General features: G+C 43.6%; 1 protein-coding gene across 1 annotated transcript; it reads right to left on the minus strand.

Moving 5' to 3' along the window:
* Positions 1-784: 784 nt before the first annotated feature.
* Positions 785-17,151, minus strand: LOC144146714 (uncharacterized). Its single transcript, XM_077678642.1, has 6 exons — positions 16,959-17,151; positions 12,699-12,758; positions 10,247-10,321; positions 4,700-4,893; positions 1,504-1,669; positions 785-940 (listed from the first exon to the last, which is right to left on the minus strand). Exons 1-6 carry the CDS (start codon positions 17,149-17,151, stop codon positions 810-812), a joined length of 819 nt encoding a protein of 272 aa, XP_077534768.1. The 3' UTR covers positions 785-809.
* Positions 17,152-17,573: the final 422 nt, after the last annotated feature.

The raw sequence follows: 17,573 nt of genomic DNA on the forward strand, positions 1-17,573 counted from the left end.
TCTTTGGGGCTCTTCTCGTACGAATTCCCGGGCTCGCCTGATAGAGAGGTTTCTTACATCCTCTGGAGCGTGCCTTTTCAACAATAAACAGCCCAAGCAGCACAAGCCTGTATGGCTTAACATCAGCCTAAGAACTTCAGCCGGGTAATTTCTGCCCGGCCTTTCTCCAGTCAAAGTGTAAAGAGCGCACTCAAAGGTGGGCCTCTGCCGTGTGTTTAAAGTTAACTGCTGTACACCCAATGGCCACTCTCCTTTTACCAATTCACTGCAGAGGGGTCCACAACGGTCTCCGGCCGTACAGCTTTGCCGCAGATCAGCCATTAACTTTTGTCGGAGGCTGGCTGATGAACCTTTGCCCGAGGCCGGCTGTTTAACTTTTGCAGGAGGTCAGCTGTCGACCTTATGCCGATGGTCGGCCGTTGAAATGTGTATAATCAATGGCGTATAAGCTTTTGCCGAAGTACGGCCAGTCAGCTTTTCCTGGTGAGCGGCTCTTGAACATATTCTGGTGCCCGGCTGTTCAACTTTAGGTATATACTATCCGTTCAACCATATTAGACATTCTGCCATTTACATCCCGGCTGTCCAAGCCCAGCAGCTTTCAGTTCGAATTGCTCACATGGGTTCCTAAAAACGGGACATGTTGTAAGTTCGTACTGCATGCATAAGCATTTGTGCCCTTTTAAAGAGCACTGTTTGCCCTTTTCAGGAACAAATGTAGTGATTTACAAAGCCTGTGGTGATTAGGCTTTTTTTACTTTATTTTGCTCAGTTCATGCTGTTTAGTGTCTTCCGGTTCGTTATTTTGCTTAGTTCATGCCGTCCAGTGTCTTCCGCTTCGTGTGGCCGCCATCCCGGTCACCGGCAGAGTATAGCCACTTCTTAATGACAGCTGCCACAGTGACCTTGTTTGCGTCGGGGTATCTTGGCTGTATTGACACTGAAAGAAAATTGAAAACAGACAAATAAGTAATATGCTACACTGTAAAAATATCCACAGGCTTAGCAATGCCCTTCCTGAAAAAAAATTGAATTGATTGATTGATTATGAGGTTTAACACGCCAAAACTACGCAGGTTATGAGGTGCGCCGTAGCGGAGGGCTCCGGATTAATTTTGACCACCTGGGGATCTTTCACGTGTGCCGAAATCTCAACACACGGGCGTCTTTGTTTTTTGCCTCCGTGAGAAAAACAGCCGCCGCGGCTGGGATCGAACCCGTGACCTTCAGCACAGCAGCACGCCTTAGCCACTAAGCCACCGCGGCGGGTGAAAAAAAAAGTATTACAAGCTTGTTTAATTCAATGCCTCTAGTTTTCACAACGTACAACTATTCCAGAGGGCCAATATTTATTACGCATTACCAAACAGTATCTGTATTCATTCCTGTAAACAAGAACATTAAAAATAGGCTCTAATGGTCTACAAATACCCTGAAATAAAGCAGCCCCTGAAAATAATCTAATGAATTCCTCGTGCATAAAATAAAATCAGGGCAGCTTACCAAGAACTAGAGACACAATGTTATCTAGCTCGCCGAAGGCCTGTTTCGCCCCCTTGGACCCTGCCCAGCTGCAGGACAATGCCACTGGCTGCCCAATCACCATGCCCAACACCGTGCGGGCAGCCGCCTTGAAGTCGTAGCCACCCATGTGGCTGAAGTACTGGGCCTAACAGGAGAAAGGAAATTTAAAATGCACTTGTAAGTTCAATGCATCGAGGCTGAACATATGACGCAAAAGCATACCTTAACGTGAGCACATCAGAAAGCAAACAATTTGTTGTCGTAGATAACACAATCAGTACTGCTGCCTTTTGGTTATTGCACGGCACAGAGCTCTGGCCTTTTCTTTTTAACAGCAGAGCTGTCAAGCTTGTGCTCCTCGGAGCGATGTTAGCAGGGCGCTACAGCACACAGTCCGGCAGCCGAATTTGCGAGGGTGAGGAGGGAGGAGAGTGGAGACGAGGACCGGTGCACGTACAAGGGTCCTCGTGCAAGCGGTTTAGCCTCGCCGAGCGCACATGGTATGACGTTAGCAATGACATCAGCGTTCCACGGATAACTTTCGCGAGGCTGTTTGCGACAGCAAAGCCACGCCTTTTCTCGCCTCCAGATCGTTTTCGCGGCTCTACACCATGTTTTCCGCAGCAGACTACTTCATTGGCGAGTCCGCCGGGATGAAAAACCCCGGGACATTCGTTTCCCTCTCGGAACGCGCTTCGTCGGGCCGCGCTCATGTTTAAGTTGCTCGTCGCAGTTCTGGGCAAATACTACGGCGTCGTCGAGGTAGACTAGGAAGGTGTGCCATTTTCTGAGGCTTCCCCTCAGCTCCACTGGTCACTGCTGTTTGCAATAGCAAAGCCACGCCTCAATTTTGTTCATAATGTTTTTGAAGTCCACATTCTATGAAGAAAATGCTACATGCACAAATAGAATGATCAAAGCAGCGCAGATGTGATAACGTTATTCTATTTTTTATTCTGAAAATACAAGCACATGCAGTACTGGACACGTCACACTTGAGGCCTCCGGATATGACGACAAAGAGCGGCGGCCCTACAGTTGGCTCAGCTTGAAAGTGTGTATATGCCATTATTTTGACCAAACGAGCCTAAATGTTGCCTTACTGCTTGTTTTCTTTAAAGAAAGCATAAAAGCTTAACCGTGGGCTCAAAGAATACAAAAATCTATAGAGACAGTAACAGAGCCGCGCTTCGAGCACATGTGTGCCTTTCAATGGGGTGTTACGATGCAACACTGTTGACATCGCCTGGATTCAGCGCGCGTCGCCGCAATACACGCGAAGTCGTTCATTCGCGCGCCGTATGCTGATGTCTCTTCACGGCAGATATTGGCATCGATGGTAGAGGAGGCGTTGTCAGGGAGCATAGCAAAAGTGGACAGCAGCTTCCAGGTTATCAGTCCGTCTCTATGTCTGGGGACATGTTTTAGCAATGGAAAATGCTGTTCCGTTCACTGAAAAACAGCAACATTTTTTTTCTCTAGCGGTGATTGGCTGCCTTGAGACAAATTGAACCGAACTCTTTTTGTTGGCAAGCTATTATTCCTTGCAGACAGATATAATTCTAGTGGCACATTCTGTACTTCGCTACCTTTGCTTGTGTCGGAGAGATTGCGATCGCGTGATGCTTGTCATGAGGTAAATATGGAAGCTCTAGCTACACTGCTTCTAGTATTAGCAAGATGGGGGTTGTCTGCAAGATTGGTGCGTGAGACACAAGCATTCTCACAGCCAGAATTTCTCAAACATGACAAGAAACAGACACACCTGGCAATATTTGTTGATTATATAGCTCTGTGCTCAATTTTTGCAAGCCTCACAGCTTATGTATATGGTCGAGAGGTAAGAAGCTGGAGTACTTTTTTGCAAGTCAGTGGTTCTGACCCGGCGGAATTGTTTTTTTTTTTGCTGTGAGCGTTCTATAACGTTTTCTTTACCAGAATATGCAGCTGTTTCTTTAACTTTTTTTGAACCCACAAGTGACATTCGCATGAAACCTCAATAGCAAGGCAGCCCTGAACATGGCTTCACACTAAATTAAAGAGAGGTAAAGATGGTACAGAGTTCAGACAAAGAGGCATAGCAACACCCATCGACGCAGCGGCAGGCACGTCACTTTGCTGGTCTCGTGTGGCTGCTTGTCCTCTCCTACTGGCCGGCACGGTACCACCGAACGACAGCGTCAAGAAGCGTGGAAAGGAACTTCCCAGGTCAGGCCACCATGGGCTTAAAACTTCCAGGACGTATTTTTTGCCGCCCTCGTTTGTCCCGCCATATGACATCGGGGTCAGAGAGAAAGTGAGCAGCGGATTTCCGGTTTTGAAAAGATGGGAGTGCTCTATTTGCTTGTATTTTTAAATTTAAAATAAACAACTTTTTAATTTCTACACGGATCTTGGCAATTTTTTGCATCTATTTCTGCACGACACGAAGAATAGATGTAATGGCCAAAAAGTACCTGAAAGAAATGTGCCTCAGAAATTCACGAGGGACAAACCCACACACAAAAAAAGGAAGCAGGCAAAATGAGATTTGACGGACTAGCAATTGAATTTTAATCATGAGTGATAGATTCCACTTTCCTTCAAAATGCCTTATATAGGGAATTGGGGCGTTGCCTTAATTAAAGGTTTAAAGAGCACCCTGCGCTGTGTCAGGAGATGGCTGTTTCAGGCAACCTGGCACTACACTGCGCCAAATGTAAATGCACCCTAGTATTCCATAAGACCGCAGTTCTATTCAAATCAAAAACGAAACAACCACAGAACTCTGGGAAGCGTCTTGTATGGTGTCAAGCATTGAAGACGAGTGCGTTAGCCCCTTTTCCATTCCATTGTTAGCAAGACAGACTGCGTTTCTACTGGATAGCAAATGAATGTGACGCATGCACAGAGTGGTTCGCAAAGTGTTGGCACATACACACATTCTTTCACTAACGCAATTAAAATAAGTTGCTTGTCCGGGAATCACCCATTCTTTCAATTTTCCTTTTTTTTGTGTGTTTCTCCTAAATTTAACTGCTCTCCGTTTAAACAGGAACTGAAATTTGCCTGTTTTTGTATTTTACAGATGGCTTCCAGTGCCAAAGTAAAGCACAGTAATGTCAAAATAAAATGCAAGTGGACTTACCATCACACCCAAATGCACGCAAAATAACAATGTAATAAACTAAAATACCATTTCTTGAAGCTTTTCTCGGTTTCCCAAGTACCGATTCAGCTCTCTGATCGCAGACGTGGTGTTCACCGGGAGATGGGGGCAGCCCTCAGGCAGGGTTGGGACATTAACACCTCCTTCCACCCTTTGCCGTATGATGGCTCTCACTTCCATCAAGATCTCTGCTTGATTCCGGATCACCTTCTCCATGAAAGCTGCAAGACAAGCAGAAAGATTGCTTTGACCTCCTGATAGGACTACCGGGAAATTCTGAACAAGCACCCCTCCCCCCACTTGCTTCTGCACAGTTATCACGCACCGCGCACAGGCAAGTCTTTCGATGGTTTTTGAAAGTGACTAACAGCAGTAAGATCTATTGCCTAATAAAGTTCATCTTCCTAACAAAATTTTAAAACAATGCGCACTGTGTTTATTTTTGTGCAAGAAAATTTCGTCGTCGTCATCTTGAATTTTGGTGCCGTTCCAGGATAGCCCCCCCCCCCCCCCCCACACACACTTTGCCAGTAATTTCGACTTTCTTGGAAGGGGGGGGGGCTTGATCGGGATTTGACGGTATATATATTCAAAATTATTCCGTTTCAAAGGTCTGAAACAATTTCTAGGGGCAAAATTATCTCCACATTACGCTCCGCAAAGCCTTTCTACCCTACAACTGAAAAAACGTTACACTTGACCTCAGCTTTCTAGCTGAATACCCAATGCATAACATAATTACATTTGACATGCCTGTTTAATCGGGAAATGATAAATAAAACTATGAAATAATAACCAAAAGGAGGAAAAACTAGAAACTTGATGATTTGCAATTCAGTTCCTATTCAAAAGTGATTGTGACCACGATGTTGCAGCTGCGTTACTATTACCAACCCCAAGTTTGTGGTGTCACCTATCAAGATTTTGAAAAACGACAAATATTCTCCTTGAGGGTCTTCGCAAGGCCGTGCTAGTGCTCCCTGTGCCTGTCAAAATTAAAAAAGGAACACCTCAAAAAGAGAGCATTTATTTCCCAACAATGCCACCCCCTCCCCGCCCCCCGTCGAGAATATAGGATTTTTGTAAAGTAGTGCACCAATTCCCAGAATCAAGTTGAGTTGTAATTGTAACCCCAGTTGCCTCCCCCCCTCTTCTTTCCTTTTCGAAACGAAGTTTTCAGCAAATTTTCCGCGGCCCCTTGTGAATATCGTTGCAGCTAGAGTTAAATGCATCAAATTCTGAAGCCTACTGCTACGACCATAAAGCCTCTCACAATGGCGCATGCACTCACAGGCATCTTATTTTTTTTATTTGGGTGGCTCTGGGTAGCTTAAGGAATTTAATGGTTGATATTCGGTGATAGCAATAGTGTGCAGCAAACACTGCACTGGTGACACGACTGGCCTTATAACTGCAGAACTACAGAAGAATAGACAATTGGGCTAGAGGGTAGTTGTTCCTGAACATCTCGAAACAGAGCACAACTAACACAGACACAACGAAAAATAGGCACAATTTTGTGGGGTGGTAGAGAGAAAGCCCAAAGAAAGCTCCTCGCATGTCGCCAGGAAGGGTTGCGGAGTGAAGCACTTGTGTCTCTTTGTACCGTGCAAAACAGATGTTGCGTACCTCCTACCTTTTACATGTGGTCATGTGCATATAGGACAGACCAGTCAGTGCATCAATATCAGGCTGTTAAACTGTTAGAGCACAAGTGCTCCTCACAAGAAAACACTTACTCGCACGTGTCTCAGCATTGTTCGAAGTGCGATTGCGTGTTTCACAACAGAGATTTTCCCAACACAGAGGTACTATCTCTGCACTGGGATCAGCTCAATAGAGAAACCATCGAGGCATATAAGATACGAAGAAGTGGATAGTGTATTAGCATGCCTTTCATTTACTTGCAGGATAGCCAATTTTTATTTTTAGAAAGCTTTCAGGAAAAGTATTTTCGTTGGGCGTACGTGGCACGACAAACGACAGATGTTTTTGACGTCTTTGCGGTGTGTGGTCACATAGGTGCAGATATGTGTACCGGCTCTAACAAAATTTCAGTTGCGTGTGAGCGCTGAGGTGTGCCTTTTTCTTCTCGTGTCCGTGCCAGATTGCGCACTGTGTCAAGATGTTCGAGAATTGTCTGAGAAGTACTAACTGCACGACATTTTTAAAACCGACAAGACGCCATGGTTTTAGCAGCTTTACCCAGCCAGACTCTGGCACTTGTAAATGAAAAGAGCCACAGCAAAACAGCAAGACTTGACTGCAGGGGTGCGGGGTGTGCACTGCTTCTTGCAGTCAACATGGACTTTCTAAGCTGCGACCACTTGTTATTGGGCAGTGTAGACGGCCCACGTGTCATTACTAGCACTGTACTAACATCGAGGGGTGTGGACTGGAACACACCCACCCAACAATGCGCATAGAGGGCATTCTGAGTAACACTGGGAGTAATGCGTAGCTTAGTGCACAGTAATTACTTTTGTACTTCTCTTTTGTGATGCACCGAAGGCATAGTTACATTATGCACAAAAATTACCTTTCTTTTATCCTGCGCATGCAGTGTAAAAGCAAACTAAAAATTCATTCATATCATAAAGGGAGAGAAGTGATCTCAAGCCCCAATTAAGTGACCGTCGCTCACTACTTTGCTTGGCATTGTTTGTTTGTTAGTACCTGATGATACGACGGGGAAAAAGGAAACACCATTTTAGGCTTGGATCAGTCCTTGTCCACTCTGACTGGCATTCATTGCTGATAAGTCACGGATGCATATAGCTAAGAGCGGAAAAAAAAGAAGGTACAGCATTTTAGGCCCAAATCACGCGACCTTCACTGGCCGCTGATTGACATTCACTGTTCGAAAGCTTCATACTGTATTTTACTGTCCGCATGTGCAGCTTCAGGACAAGCCAACCTCAACAGTGGAGTGTAGGGCGCAGGTGGTTATCTCAACCCCTCTTCTGAGACTTTTTTTTTTGTTGTGCTATCTCCCTTGCTTGCTTCCTTCTGCGTTGTTAACCGCCGTACCTTGGCTCATTGTGTTTCACCGATGCCTATATGCACCTAAAAAATACTATTTTGTTGAATTTTGGGAACACCTTTCCTGTGATGAACAGGCCTATGACGCATGTTCCCGTATTACCAACTGGCCTATGATGAAACACTGTATCTGTCTTTTTTTTTAATCAATCCAATGTCTTGCTAATTTTTTGCAAATTCTTGTAAGGGGTTTCACGGTAAGTGGTATGCTGCTTGGAGTTTTTGATGTTCAATTCTTTTTTAATGTCAAATATATAAGAGCCTCTTTATTTTGCTAAAAGTCTAAAGCTCATGTCTCTTCCCAATGGAACAAAGTGGCAATAATGGGTACTCTTGGATGTTTGAGACGGAGAAATGAATGTTAAAGGTAGTAATGGCTTTGTATGAGCCCAAAATTTTTGTCGAAGTATTTTTTCTGGTCATTCTCCAGTCAAGGGAGCGATGGTGTTATTGGATTCACTTGACACTGGGAATTAAATGGTTGTATCAGCAGAGTTAGAACGTGTGCTGTGATTTTAAGGCCTCTGGGAAAAAACAAGTCATCGATGTAGTAACTATGCATTATTTTTTAAATGCTCTTTGCTAAAACTGAGATTTTTATTATGAAGATGTAAGCACCAGTTGTGGTTCTGTTTTCCTGCATTTAATTCATTTGAACACGTTGCAGCAAACAGGTGCTTAATGCTTTAAAACTAGCCTGATATATCAACGGTTATTTGGTAAAAAACGTTTGTTGTATTGAAAAATATATCTCAAACAAGTAAAAAACAAGTTATCATGAATTTTGGGCCTTTACGACAAACTTCCTTGTGTGATGAACCACCCTATGACAAATGTGACCAAAGGGCCCGTTACAGCCTATGACGAAACGCCATGCGACACACAGTCCTACACCTTTAAAAAAAAGGGGGTGTAGGGTTGCCTGGGACGCACGTCTTCCTCTTCCTCTATGCTCAGACCTTCTCCCTTGCCCAAATAACAATGCGGCAAATGACATACTGGAGGACAGCTAGAGTCCCCTGCCATGATAGCCAAGCTTTCACCACAAGGTCAGTGCAACCCCCCCCCCCCGCTCACACCTGTCGCTCATGTTCAGTAAAGCACGGTGAGCAAGACAATTTTTTCAAATGCTTGTAAAGTATTAAAATTCACTTTTGCCAACTAAGCTGGTACACAAAGCCATTTTTAAATAATTTTTCACTATCTGGTGGCAACAGGTACAAATATACACAATCCTTTCTAGAGAGGCAAAAATCATTTCAAGCCAGTGTATACGCAAAACGTAACCAAACGGGCCATAAAAATTCCCACTCATTGATGCTATTTTGGAACTACCATTATGAGTGCTGGACTAAGTGCCAAAATAGAGTCACAAAGCTGCCAAAGTATTACCAAGATTCCTCACCAGTTTGCTGGTCCACGAGTTTTGCCAGCCCTTCCAACTACTCCCGGAAGGCGGCCATCTGTTCCAGGATGTTCACTGAACCTGGTGGAATTATTACAAGCAGCTGTGCATCATTCCTAATAAAAATAAGTATAAGAACAGTAACAATAAGGGAAAAACACAGCAACCCCTAATAGTAGCAAAAACACAAAAAAAATCTTTTATGGGTGACAAAAAAATGTTGCACTGCAAGTCACTGCCATTTTTTTAAGTCGCATAAGCAAAGTGGATCAAAAATTAACATCAGACATCAGCTTCTTAGAGTTCAATGCTCACACTTCTGAACATAAAGTAACGAGTAAAACCTGAACCACAGGCAGGAATTTTGGGTTTAATACTGTGCAAGGCTTTAATTCGACACGGGGAATTTCTATGGATCAGATACATTTTTGGATACTACATTACGTAATTTGTAGGGGTTAAAATTTCAAGCAGAGAGTAAAATGGTAAACTGGCCAAGCCCAGTTGTCATGATACTGAAGATGAAGACAAAACACGTACAACGAAGCTTGCCGACACATTTTGGCTTCGTTTTGACATGCTGAAAATAGCATGTCCTTTGGAAAACAATCACCTGAAGTTGCCCACTCCCCCTCCCACTTTCACTAAGGAAGATAAGCTGCTACGTGTAACAGTCACAAGCCGAACCCACATGTCGGGGTTCAGCCTGTCATTTACACTGGCTTCGTAGAATACACTACTCATTTAAATCATACAGCTGAGGGTGACACTCCTACTATACTTTGTACAACCCACATCGAGATTCCTCTTTAGCAGTCATTCCTCTTCTCTTTCCCAGTAATGCCCTTCAGATTCTTCAAGGTGCCAATTTACAATGCAGAGCCACGAAGAGACGGTTTTCGTAAACACCAAGATTCTGTGCCGTAACATCAACTATGGGCAGTCGGGCAAAGCTGGAGTAATTGGCATGAAAATTATTCTCCCCAAGAAGTGCTTCTTGGAAGCTTCACTGATGAAACTACAGCTTGTCATGCATTGCTTTAAGAAAACCGAACAGGCACATTTGCACGGGCCATCTAGGTACATTCAAATAGCCTACACATATCTGCTTATGTTTAGAGACAAACCTGATTCCCTGGGATTCCCCACTCCAGCACTGAATGGCTGCTGCTGCTCATGCTGATCTTGACCGTGCCATGGCCCTGCAAAAGAGTGGTAGAGATTTACCTCTATATTATACAAAAACTACCTACCGGTCCTCATTGCTAAACCCATTTTATCTCGTGCAAGGTGCGCAACCTAAAAATTACTTTAAGTGACTGTTTGTTGCACACAGGGCACAAAAAAACAAATGTGGAATGGCCCGCCCACCATCTTGATTTTTGCAATTGTTTGAAGTGTACATGTCGCAGTAATAATCGATGTTTATAAAAGACATCTAGGCTTGTGCAACTAGGCTTGTGCAGTCAAGGTTCAGTACTAAACAATTTTTACAGTAGAAGATGGTTATGGGAGGGTTACTAGCAGTTAAAGGGGCCCTAAGCAGGGTTCCAAAGATTGCGAGTTTACGCGCATAATTGCTAGAGTTCGCATTCACGACAACATACATGAAATATTACACCTCTGCGTAATGCAAGGGCCGTAGAAACACGCAAAAAAGATCTTCTCTTCTTTTCTCGTTTCTCTGCGCCCCCTCGTCACCGTCATCGCGCCGCTGTGAGGCAACTAGATGTCACCGAGGTGAATAGGCATCAGAGCAGGCACTGAACGTTACGCCGCCACTATTGGTGGGTTCATCAAAGGGTGTAGCCAATCGGCATTTCCAACACGCTGTGGTACGGGTAATTCAGGGGGTTCTCGCGGCACTCCAATGCGGGAAAAAAATACAACGCATTACTTGGCGCACCCAATTACTGCGCGTGTGAGGGAGCGACGAGGGCCTTGTCCATTTTCTCTAAGTGGCCTTGCTCTGAGCCGGTGAGCTCGTAGCTTTCACAGTGCTTTGGAGGCGCATAGGAAGGGGGAAAGCCCAAGCCCTTATGGCTGTCCTTACGTCTGGTCCTTTTTAGTGAGCGATAACTCGGCTAATACTTAACGCTTTTAAACCATTTTTGCTGGAGGACGTTCCTTGGATAGTACTCCAGCGATTGTGCGCGTAAGATCGGAACCTTTGGAACCCTGTTTGGGCCCCTTTAACATGGTCGCCCCTGCCCTGCAGATGGAATTGTAATGCCCATGCGCCGACGCTTAACTCCTGTTTGGCCTGTACAAACAATGTAAATGTGCCAAATTTATCATTATTAAAATATTTTGGCAATTCAAAATGTCTTTATCTGCCATTCTAAAACTACTGCGAATGCATTCGACTCAACGGTAACTGTCGATTGCTGAAAAGAAAAAAAGACAACTGTTGTTAACTTGAAAACAAATACATTCTTTTTTACTGCTAGCCAAAACATACAGCTGAGCAATGTTCCATAAACCTAGGTGTGTTAGGAGCAGCTTACAGCTTGAAACAGCTCTTGTGCTTTGATATACGCATGTCTATGCCAATTGCCTTGAGTTTATTACAGCATTCTGTTCGAACACTGAGAATATGATGGAAAAAATGAAAGACAGCACACTGGAGCACTCGTCCAGTAAATGTTCTTTTACTTCGTCTGTAAAGTTTTGCACCCTTTAGACAGAATGAACCAATACCGATGCTCAACTGACAGTTACGGTTCGCAAAACCTGCTGATGTGGTAAATTTTCAGACCACACTTTTTTCAATTTGAAGACTATAATATGGTATACTTAACTAACCATTTGGTGAAGCCATTTCTGTGCAGCCTGGTAGATGCGCTTCATGTAGCATTGCTGGAAACAAATGCTAAGTTATTAAAACAAAAGAAAAGTAAAGGTCTCAACCCACAATTTCCAACACAAAAACAGTGTTTTGCTAACCACTTGGTGAAGTTGGATCCAAGCACAGTGTAGAAATTGCTGGATGTGGAAATTGCTCGATTCCTGTTGGGAAAAATTGCTACGGTATAAAAAGATGTCACAAGCCATAAGTCAGCTTTTAAAACTTAAATATTATAATTTAACGAACCATTTGGTGAGGCCGTTTCCATCAACTGCAGTGAATTGGCTGCATGCGGCACTGGTAGAAACAAATGCTCTGTTATTCAAATAAACACCAAAAACAGAAGTCAACTGACACTTTGAGAAGCTGAAGTTAGCCCAGCCTACAAACTTTGCAAGATGTTGGAACACCTCTGCTTACACTGTGCTACTTCATTTACAGTACAGTTTTTTTTACTTTGCATTTCTCCAACTTTATGCCTCGTAAATATGAACCAAATACCCAACTTGAGGGTAGCTAAATTTTCGAATGACCTTTTGACTTAAATGCCTCAGATAAGCACTGTGACAATTTTCAAGCTCAACACAAGTGATTGACAAAAACACTTTGTACTTTCTACAACATGACTTCTTTATGGGAATTAAGTAGTGTAAAGGTACTTTAAGAAAGATACAACATGTGCTGATTATACAGGTGCAGTTGATGTGACAACACGCCGAAGCCTTGTTTACCTGGCTGAACACCACCCTTGTCGAGGTCATAGTAGACGCGCTCTTCGTAACGAGATTGCTCTAGAAGAAGAGATGCTTATTTAGGACAGGATATACCAAGCTACACATAAAAGACAAGGCAAGAAATTGGGTAATCAATACTCTCAGGATACAAATGAGCCACGAGGCGAGCTACTTTGGTGAGCTGCAACACATTTAGTGGGACCAAATAAAGTTCTTCCAAAAATGTTGACAAGCACTGACTCACTAAAAATGTCCTTGCGGAAGCATAAAAAATCTTAACTATATGCCAACCTGTATAGTGACCCAGAAAAAAAATATCAATTAAAAAAGGCATGCAAACTTGAACGGGCAAAGCCAATTTTGAGTTAGTTATGCCTGTAATCGGGTATGTCATTCTTTACCTAACAGCTTCTTAGCTGCCATTCAGCGCTTGCATTAAGTCTTTCCTGTCCTCCTTTTACTCTTCTTTTGCAGCAAATTCACACTGAATCACCTGAACTCATATGTCCCATATACATGGACTGGATGGACGAGGGAGGGTTCAGTTGACCAACAAGCTCAGCTTACCTCGACCCACACACGTATATATGAACTCCATCAAAAAAATCGACGTGAGAGGTGAGCAGGCACGTACCGGAGGGGTTCGCAGAAGGGGACCTATTCAAATTCTCACAGCCCGCCAATTCAGCCCGACGAGTGAGTCAACCCTTCTCTGATTGCTTGGTCGAACAGGCTCGCCCTGGCGGCTTTTCAACTCAACCCGTCTGCTTATACATGGGCAAGATTGAGTCGAAAAAACCTGTTTATCCCAACTCAACCCTGTCTCGTCAGGTCCACGTTTGTGGGGCCAAAGACTGGTTCTCTACCGTGAACCAAAATCGCTATTATATATTACTGCTTTCATACTTTGCCCTCATCAGCAATGCAGCTTCTACAAGACTATCAAACTACTGACACACCTTCTCCACTACGATGAGTAAAAAGATTTTCACTTCTCTGTTAACAAGCGACATTTTAGCATTTCCACAACTTGATTCAAAAGCAAAACATTTCTTTATGACAACTTACGTGCATTTGGGAATGGTGGCAGAACTGGACCTAAGTAACAAAAATACCATCAGGATATTAAAAAAAGCAAACAGGCTGCACTCTTAATAACCTCCACTGCAATGCAATCGAAGTCGATTGATAGGGAATAGTTCTCATCCAGTGATTTGCCTGCCCCTTATCTTTCCAATAAGGTTAGGGATTGGTGGCTGACCCTTAAACTATGGAAGAAACAAAAGACGAAGCTGAATCAAATGACATAGCTACAGCTTAAATACTGTACTGAAACATCGTGAGCAGCGCATCAAGGGATGGGACACTGAAAAATACACAGTTTGCTTAAAGGGACATAAAGGCTGAATAAGTTTTTGTTTTAATTGAAAGATCACACCTTTATTAGCTCGCTCGGCTTTTGTTCAACGGCCAACGATGCCTTGTTTGATGAGAAATAATTAAAGCTGGCATTTCTCTGTGCCGTTTCCCTTTCATTTTTTCGTGACGTTTCAGAGCGCGTCACAAACTGCCCAGAGCGAGCCGAGCCAGAATTTACACGATCGCCGCCATCTTCCTGAACGCCTGTTCTGACTGGCTTTCACTTTCGTAGCAGCCAATCAAAAATAGCCTTTCAATTGCCTTCTTGGTGTGACGGCGTACCAGCAAATTCCACCACCAAGTAGGGTGGGGTTTGAGGACAGCGCGAGGTTTTGCCCAGGATGTAGTGCCACCTGGGAGCAGGTGGCCGAAATATAAGCGCAATTCATTTAAAACGTTGATGGCCCTCTCGTTTCAAGTCGGTTGCGCTAATAATATCAGCTTTTGCCACTAGCTGTTCGATATAATGTTCGCTAGTGGTAAGTAGGATGGTAGGCTCTCACGTTCACGCGCTCCACGCATTGACTGCTCTCGTGCGCAAGGCGAAACATTTCAACGAAATAGAAACTGAAACAATGTCAACCACCTGGGCTGAGGAATCCTATTTTATATTGTTTGCTTGCTTAGATTTGCGGCTTTTGAAAAGCACATGGTCAGCAACAGTTCCCGCGTACATTTATTTTACATTTACATGTCGCTGCCTCAGTGTTTGTTTCATTGATTGATTGTGAGGTTTAACGCGCCGAAACTACGGTGATTATAAGGCGCGCTGTAGCGGAGGGCTCCGGATTAATTTCGACCACCTGGGGATCTTCAACGTGCGCCGAAATCTCGACACACGGGCGTTTTTGTTTTTCGCCTCCGTCAAGTGTTTGTTTCAGAAAACGCTTAGGCAAGCTGCACCAATCCCGTTTCACCATGCATTCCCACTTAGTGAGCTCACAATTCTTAGTGCGGGAAATTGTATGGGGTGGTGACACCTGTTTTGACGCTTTTGGCATCTTCTGCGTTAATAAGCAACTGCTACTGGTGCGAGTGGTATATTTGTATTCACGACACTCTAATCTACCGATTGAGGCCAACTTGCTTTTACTTTTACCCTTTAGTGTCCCCTTAAGCCCTTTTTCTTTGTGTCCCGTCTGATAACGCACTGCCTACAACGTTTTGTAACGGCAACAAGCAATTAGCCCACCTTAGTACATTAGCTTAAAACACTGCCACGTTAAAATCAAAGGCGATTTCCTTTTCACTGAGCTAGTGTTGTGGGCTCCTGTTAAATGTTGTTGTTGTGCTGAAAGTGCATCTCATGGTGCTCTTTGGATGCCATTCAATCACTAGTAACCACAAAATTTGTTTAGTTCCAGAAGAGAAAGTGGAGTCATGCAATAAAATGAGAAACATGAAATAAGCTAAAATGCAGTTATAATTAGGCAGCTCCTTAATTGATTATAGAAGAATTACTGGGCAATTGAGAGGCACAATACTAGGCGAGGCGATGGGACAAGAAAATTGGGAGGTAAGGAACCGGTTCCGCTGATACAGAATGGAGGCAGGTGAATAACACTGGACAGCATCATAGCGTCTTGCAGTGGGCACTGAGTGCCGGATGATAATGATAATTTAAAAATACTTTGACAAAACAGAATTTTGAACACTGTTTTGATTATCAAAAGATACAAAACTGTGTTTTAACTATTACAAGCCTATTATTTTCACCTTGTAAACATGTAGTAACCAAGAGCCCACCAAGTCAATACAGAAGGAAGAACTTCTACATAGCACACGAACGAAGTTCTACTACATAGCACACCAGTCCCTACATACCAATGGCGGTGTCACACTGAGGCACAGGCCTCTTGTGTGGGGATTTTTTTGGCCTCTTTTGGATGGGTTCGTCATTCCCATCGGAGTCCAAGCTCGACGTCTCTTCTGCATCCTCCACTTTTCGTAGAGCTTGCTGTAGGGTAGCTGTTAACGAGATTGCACACAAATATTCTCCTGCTTTTAAAGAAAGAAAGTTTTTGTTTCTTTTCTGTTACGTTGAATTATCACTACTGTGAAGAAAATTTTACATCCACCTGAAATGGAGCTGCACAGCTACAGAGGAAACCTACGCAGCTTTGTCATAAACTTCACAGTTGAAGTTTTCTTTTTTTTTCCTTCACCTGCAAAGTTTCTGAGAAAGCTGTATAGCCTTAATCTGTAGCCGTAAAGCTGCATTTCAGGTGAATGTAAAATTTTTCCTTCACAGAAACTTACTCCACCTTGGGGGTTTCCCATAAACTGGTCCGATAAATTACCACACTATTTGATAAATCTTAGGCGACATGCACTTGCTGAATTAAAACGAGTTCTATGATGCTTTTCTTTGTTCTAGAAGTTCCATGTAATGTCGTGGGCAAGCTTCATACACTTTCACAAATGCCCTTATAAAAAGAATTTTTTATGGTCAAGTGGTTTGTCATGTACGAAAATAGGCAACATGAGAATAGCATAAGCATTAAAAATTTCTAAAGCAGTACTTCAATATTATTGGTACTATTTTCTTGCGAGCAAGGCCTGATACGTAAAAATTATTGCAATGCAAGAGCCTCAGAAAGAAATATAAAATACTTGTTAATAACGCATATTTCTCTACAAAGGCAATTCTGTATTCTGTTCCCCGCAAACGTTGCCTATTCTAGCAAACTCATACCTGCCAACCCGGAACGTTCAAATAAAAGAAAAGATTGGCCGCGAAACAACAAAATGATGGCACTTCTTTTTTTTATAGGGCAGGCTATGTAACCTCTCTAGCCTACAAGATCAGCGTTCAGCCACAGCCGTAGCATTTTGCACCTTCACTCTTCAAGAACATCTTGCGCAGAAGTAACCTAACGTGACCGCTCACGTTCAGCAGCAAATTGTGCTCCACAAGGAATCCAGAGAAGAGGCACTCGGCATGCTCAACACTTTCATCATTGCTGTTGATGAAGAAACTGTCCACGGTCCCCTGCTTCTTAGAGGTACGAACAAACTTCTGGTGCTTCATCGTTGCGAAATGCAGTTTTATATAGTTTTTCCTGCCGTGCGCCACGTTGACGTCGCATACACAAGTCGTGCAAAATCTGAACGGCTCGCCTTTCTGGGACGGCGCAAAACGTGGAGATTATGAGGTATAAGCCCTTAAGAAAAGCTGCAAATACTTCGTCTTCAACAATGCCATGTTGTTAACTGAGCTATATATAAAAAAAGGCCTACAGGCCCACTGTACTCAAATGGTTTGGATACAACTTCTGCTGACTTCGGCTGGCTACTTATCTCATGATGGCAATTACGATGCGGCGGCGTTGCGTGACAAGTTTTCTGTTTTTATTTTCACGACGGGGCTGGGGCACTTTTTTTGGAGATTTATGACTGTGCCTGTACAATCAGGAGCCTCTCTGACAAATTGGGAGCGTTGGCAGACAAGCC

Source organism: Haemaphysalis longicornis, unplaced genomic scaffold, assembly GCF_048455015.1.
Source record: "Haemaphysalis longicornis isolate Haplotype H1 unplaced genomic scaffold, Haemaphysalis longicornis Haplotype H1 scaffold_7, whole genome shotgun sequence".
Lineage (NCBI taxonomy): Eukaryota > Metazoa > Arthropoda > Arachnida > Ixodida > Ixodidae > Haemaphysalis > Haemaphysalis longicornis.

Excerpts from the sequence above, each read along its gene's own strand:
- LOC144146714 (XM_077678642.1), bottom strand. The coding sequence starts at position 17,151 with ATGAAGCACCAGAAGTTTGTTCGTACCTCTAAGAAGCAGGGGACCGTG. Across the intron at positions 12,759-16,958 it reads GATGTTCTTGAAGAGTGAAG|AGCAATCTCGTTACGAAGAG; the intron begins GTGCAAAATGCT and ends CTCTTCTTCTAG. Across the intron at positions 1,670-4,699 it reads GAGAAAAGCTTCAAGAAATG|GCCCAGTACTTCAGCCACAT; the intron begins GTATTTTAGTTT and ends TTCTCCTGTTAG.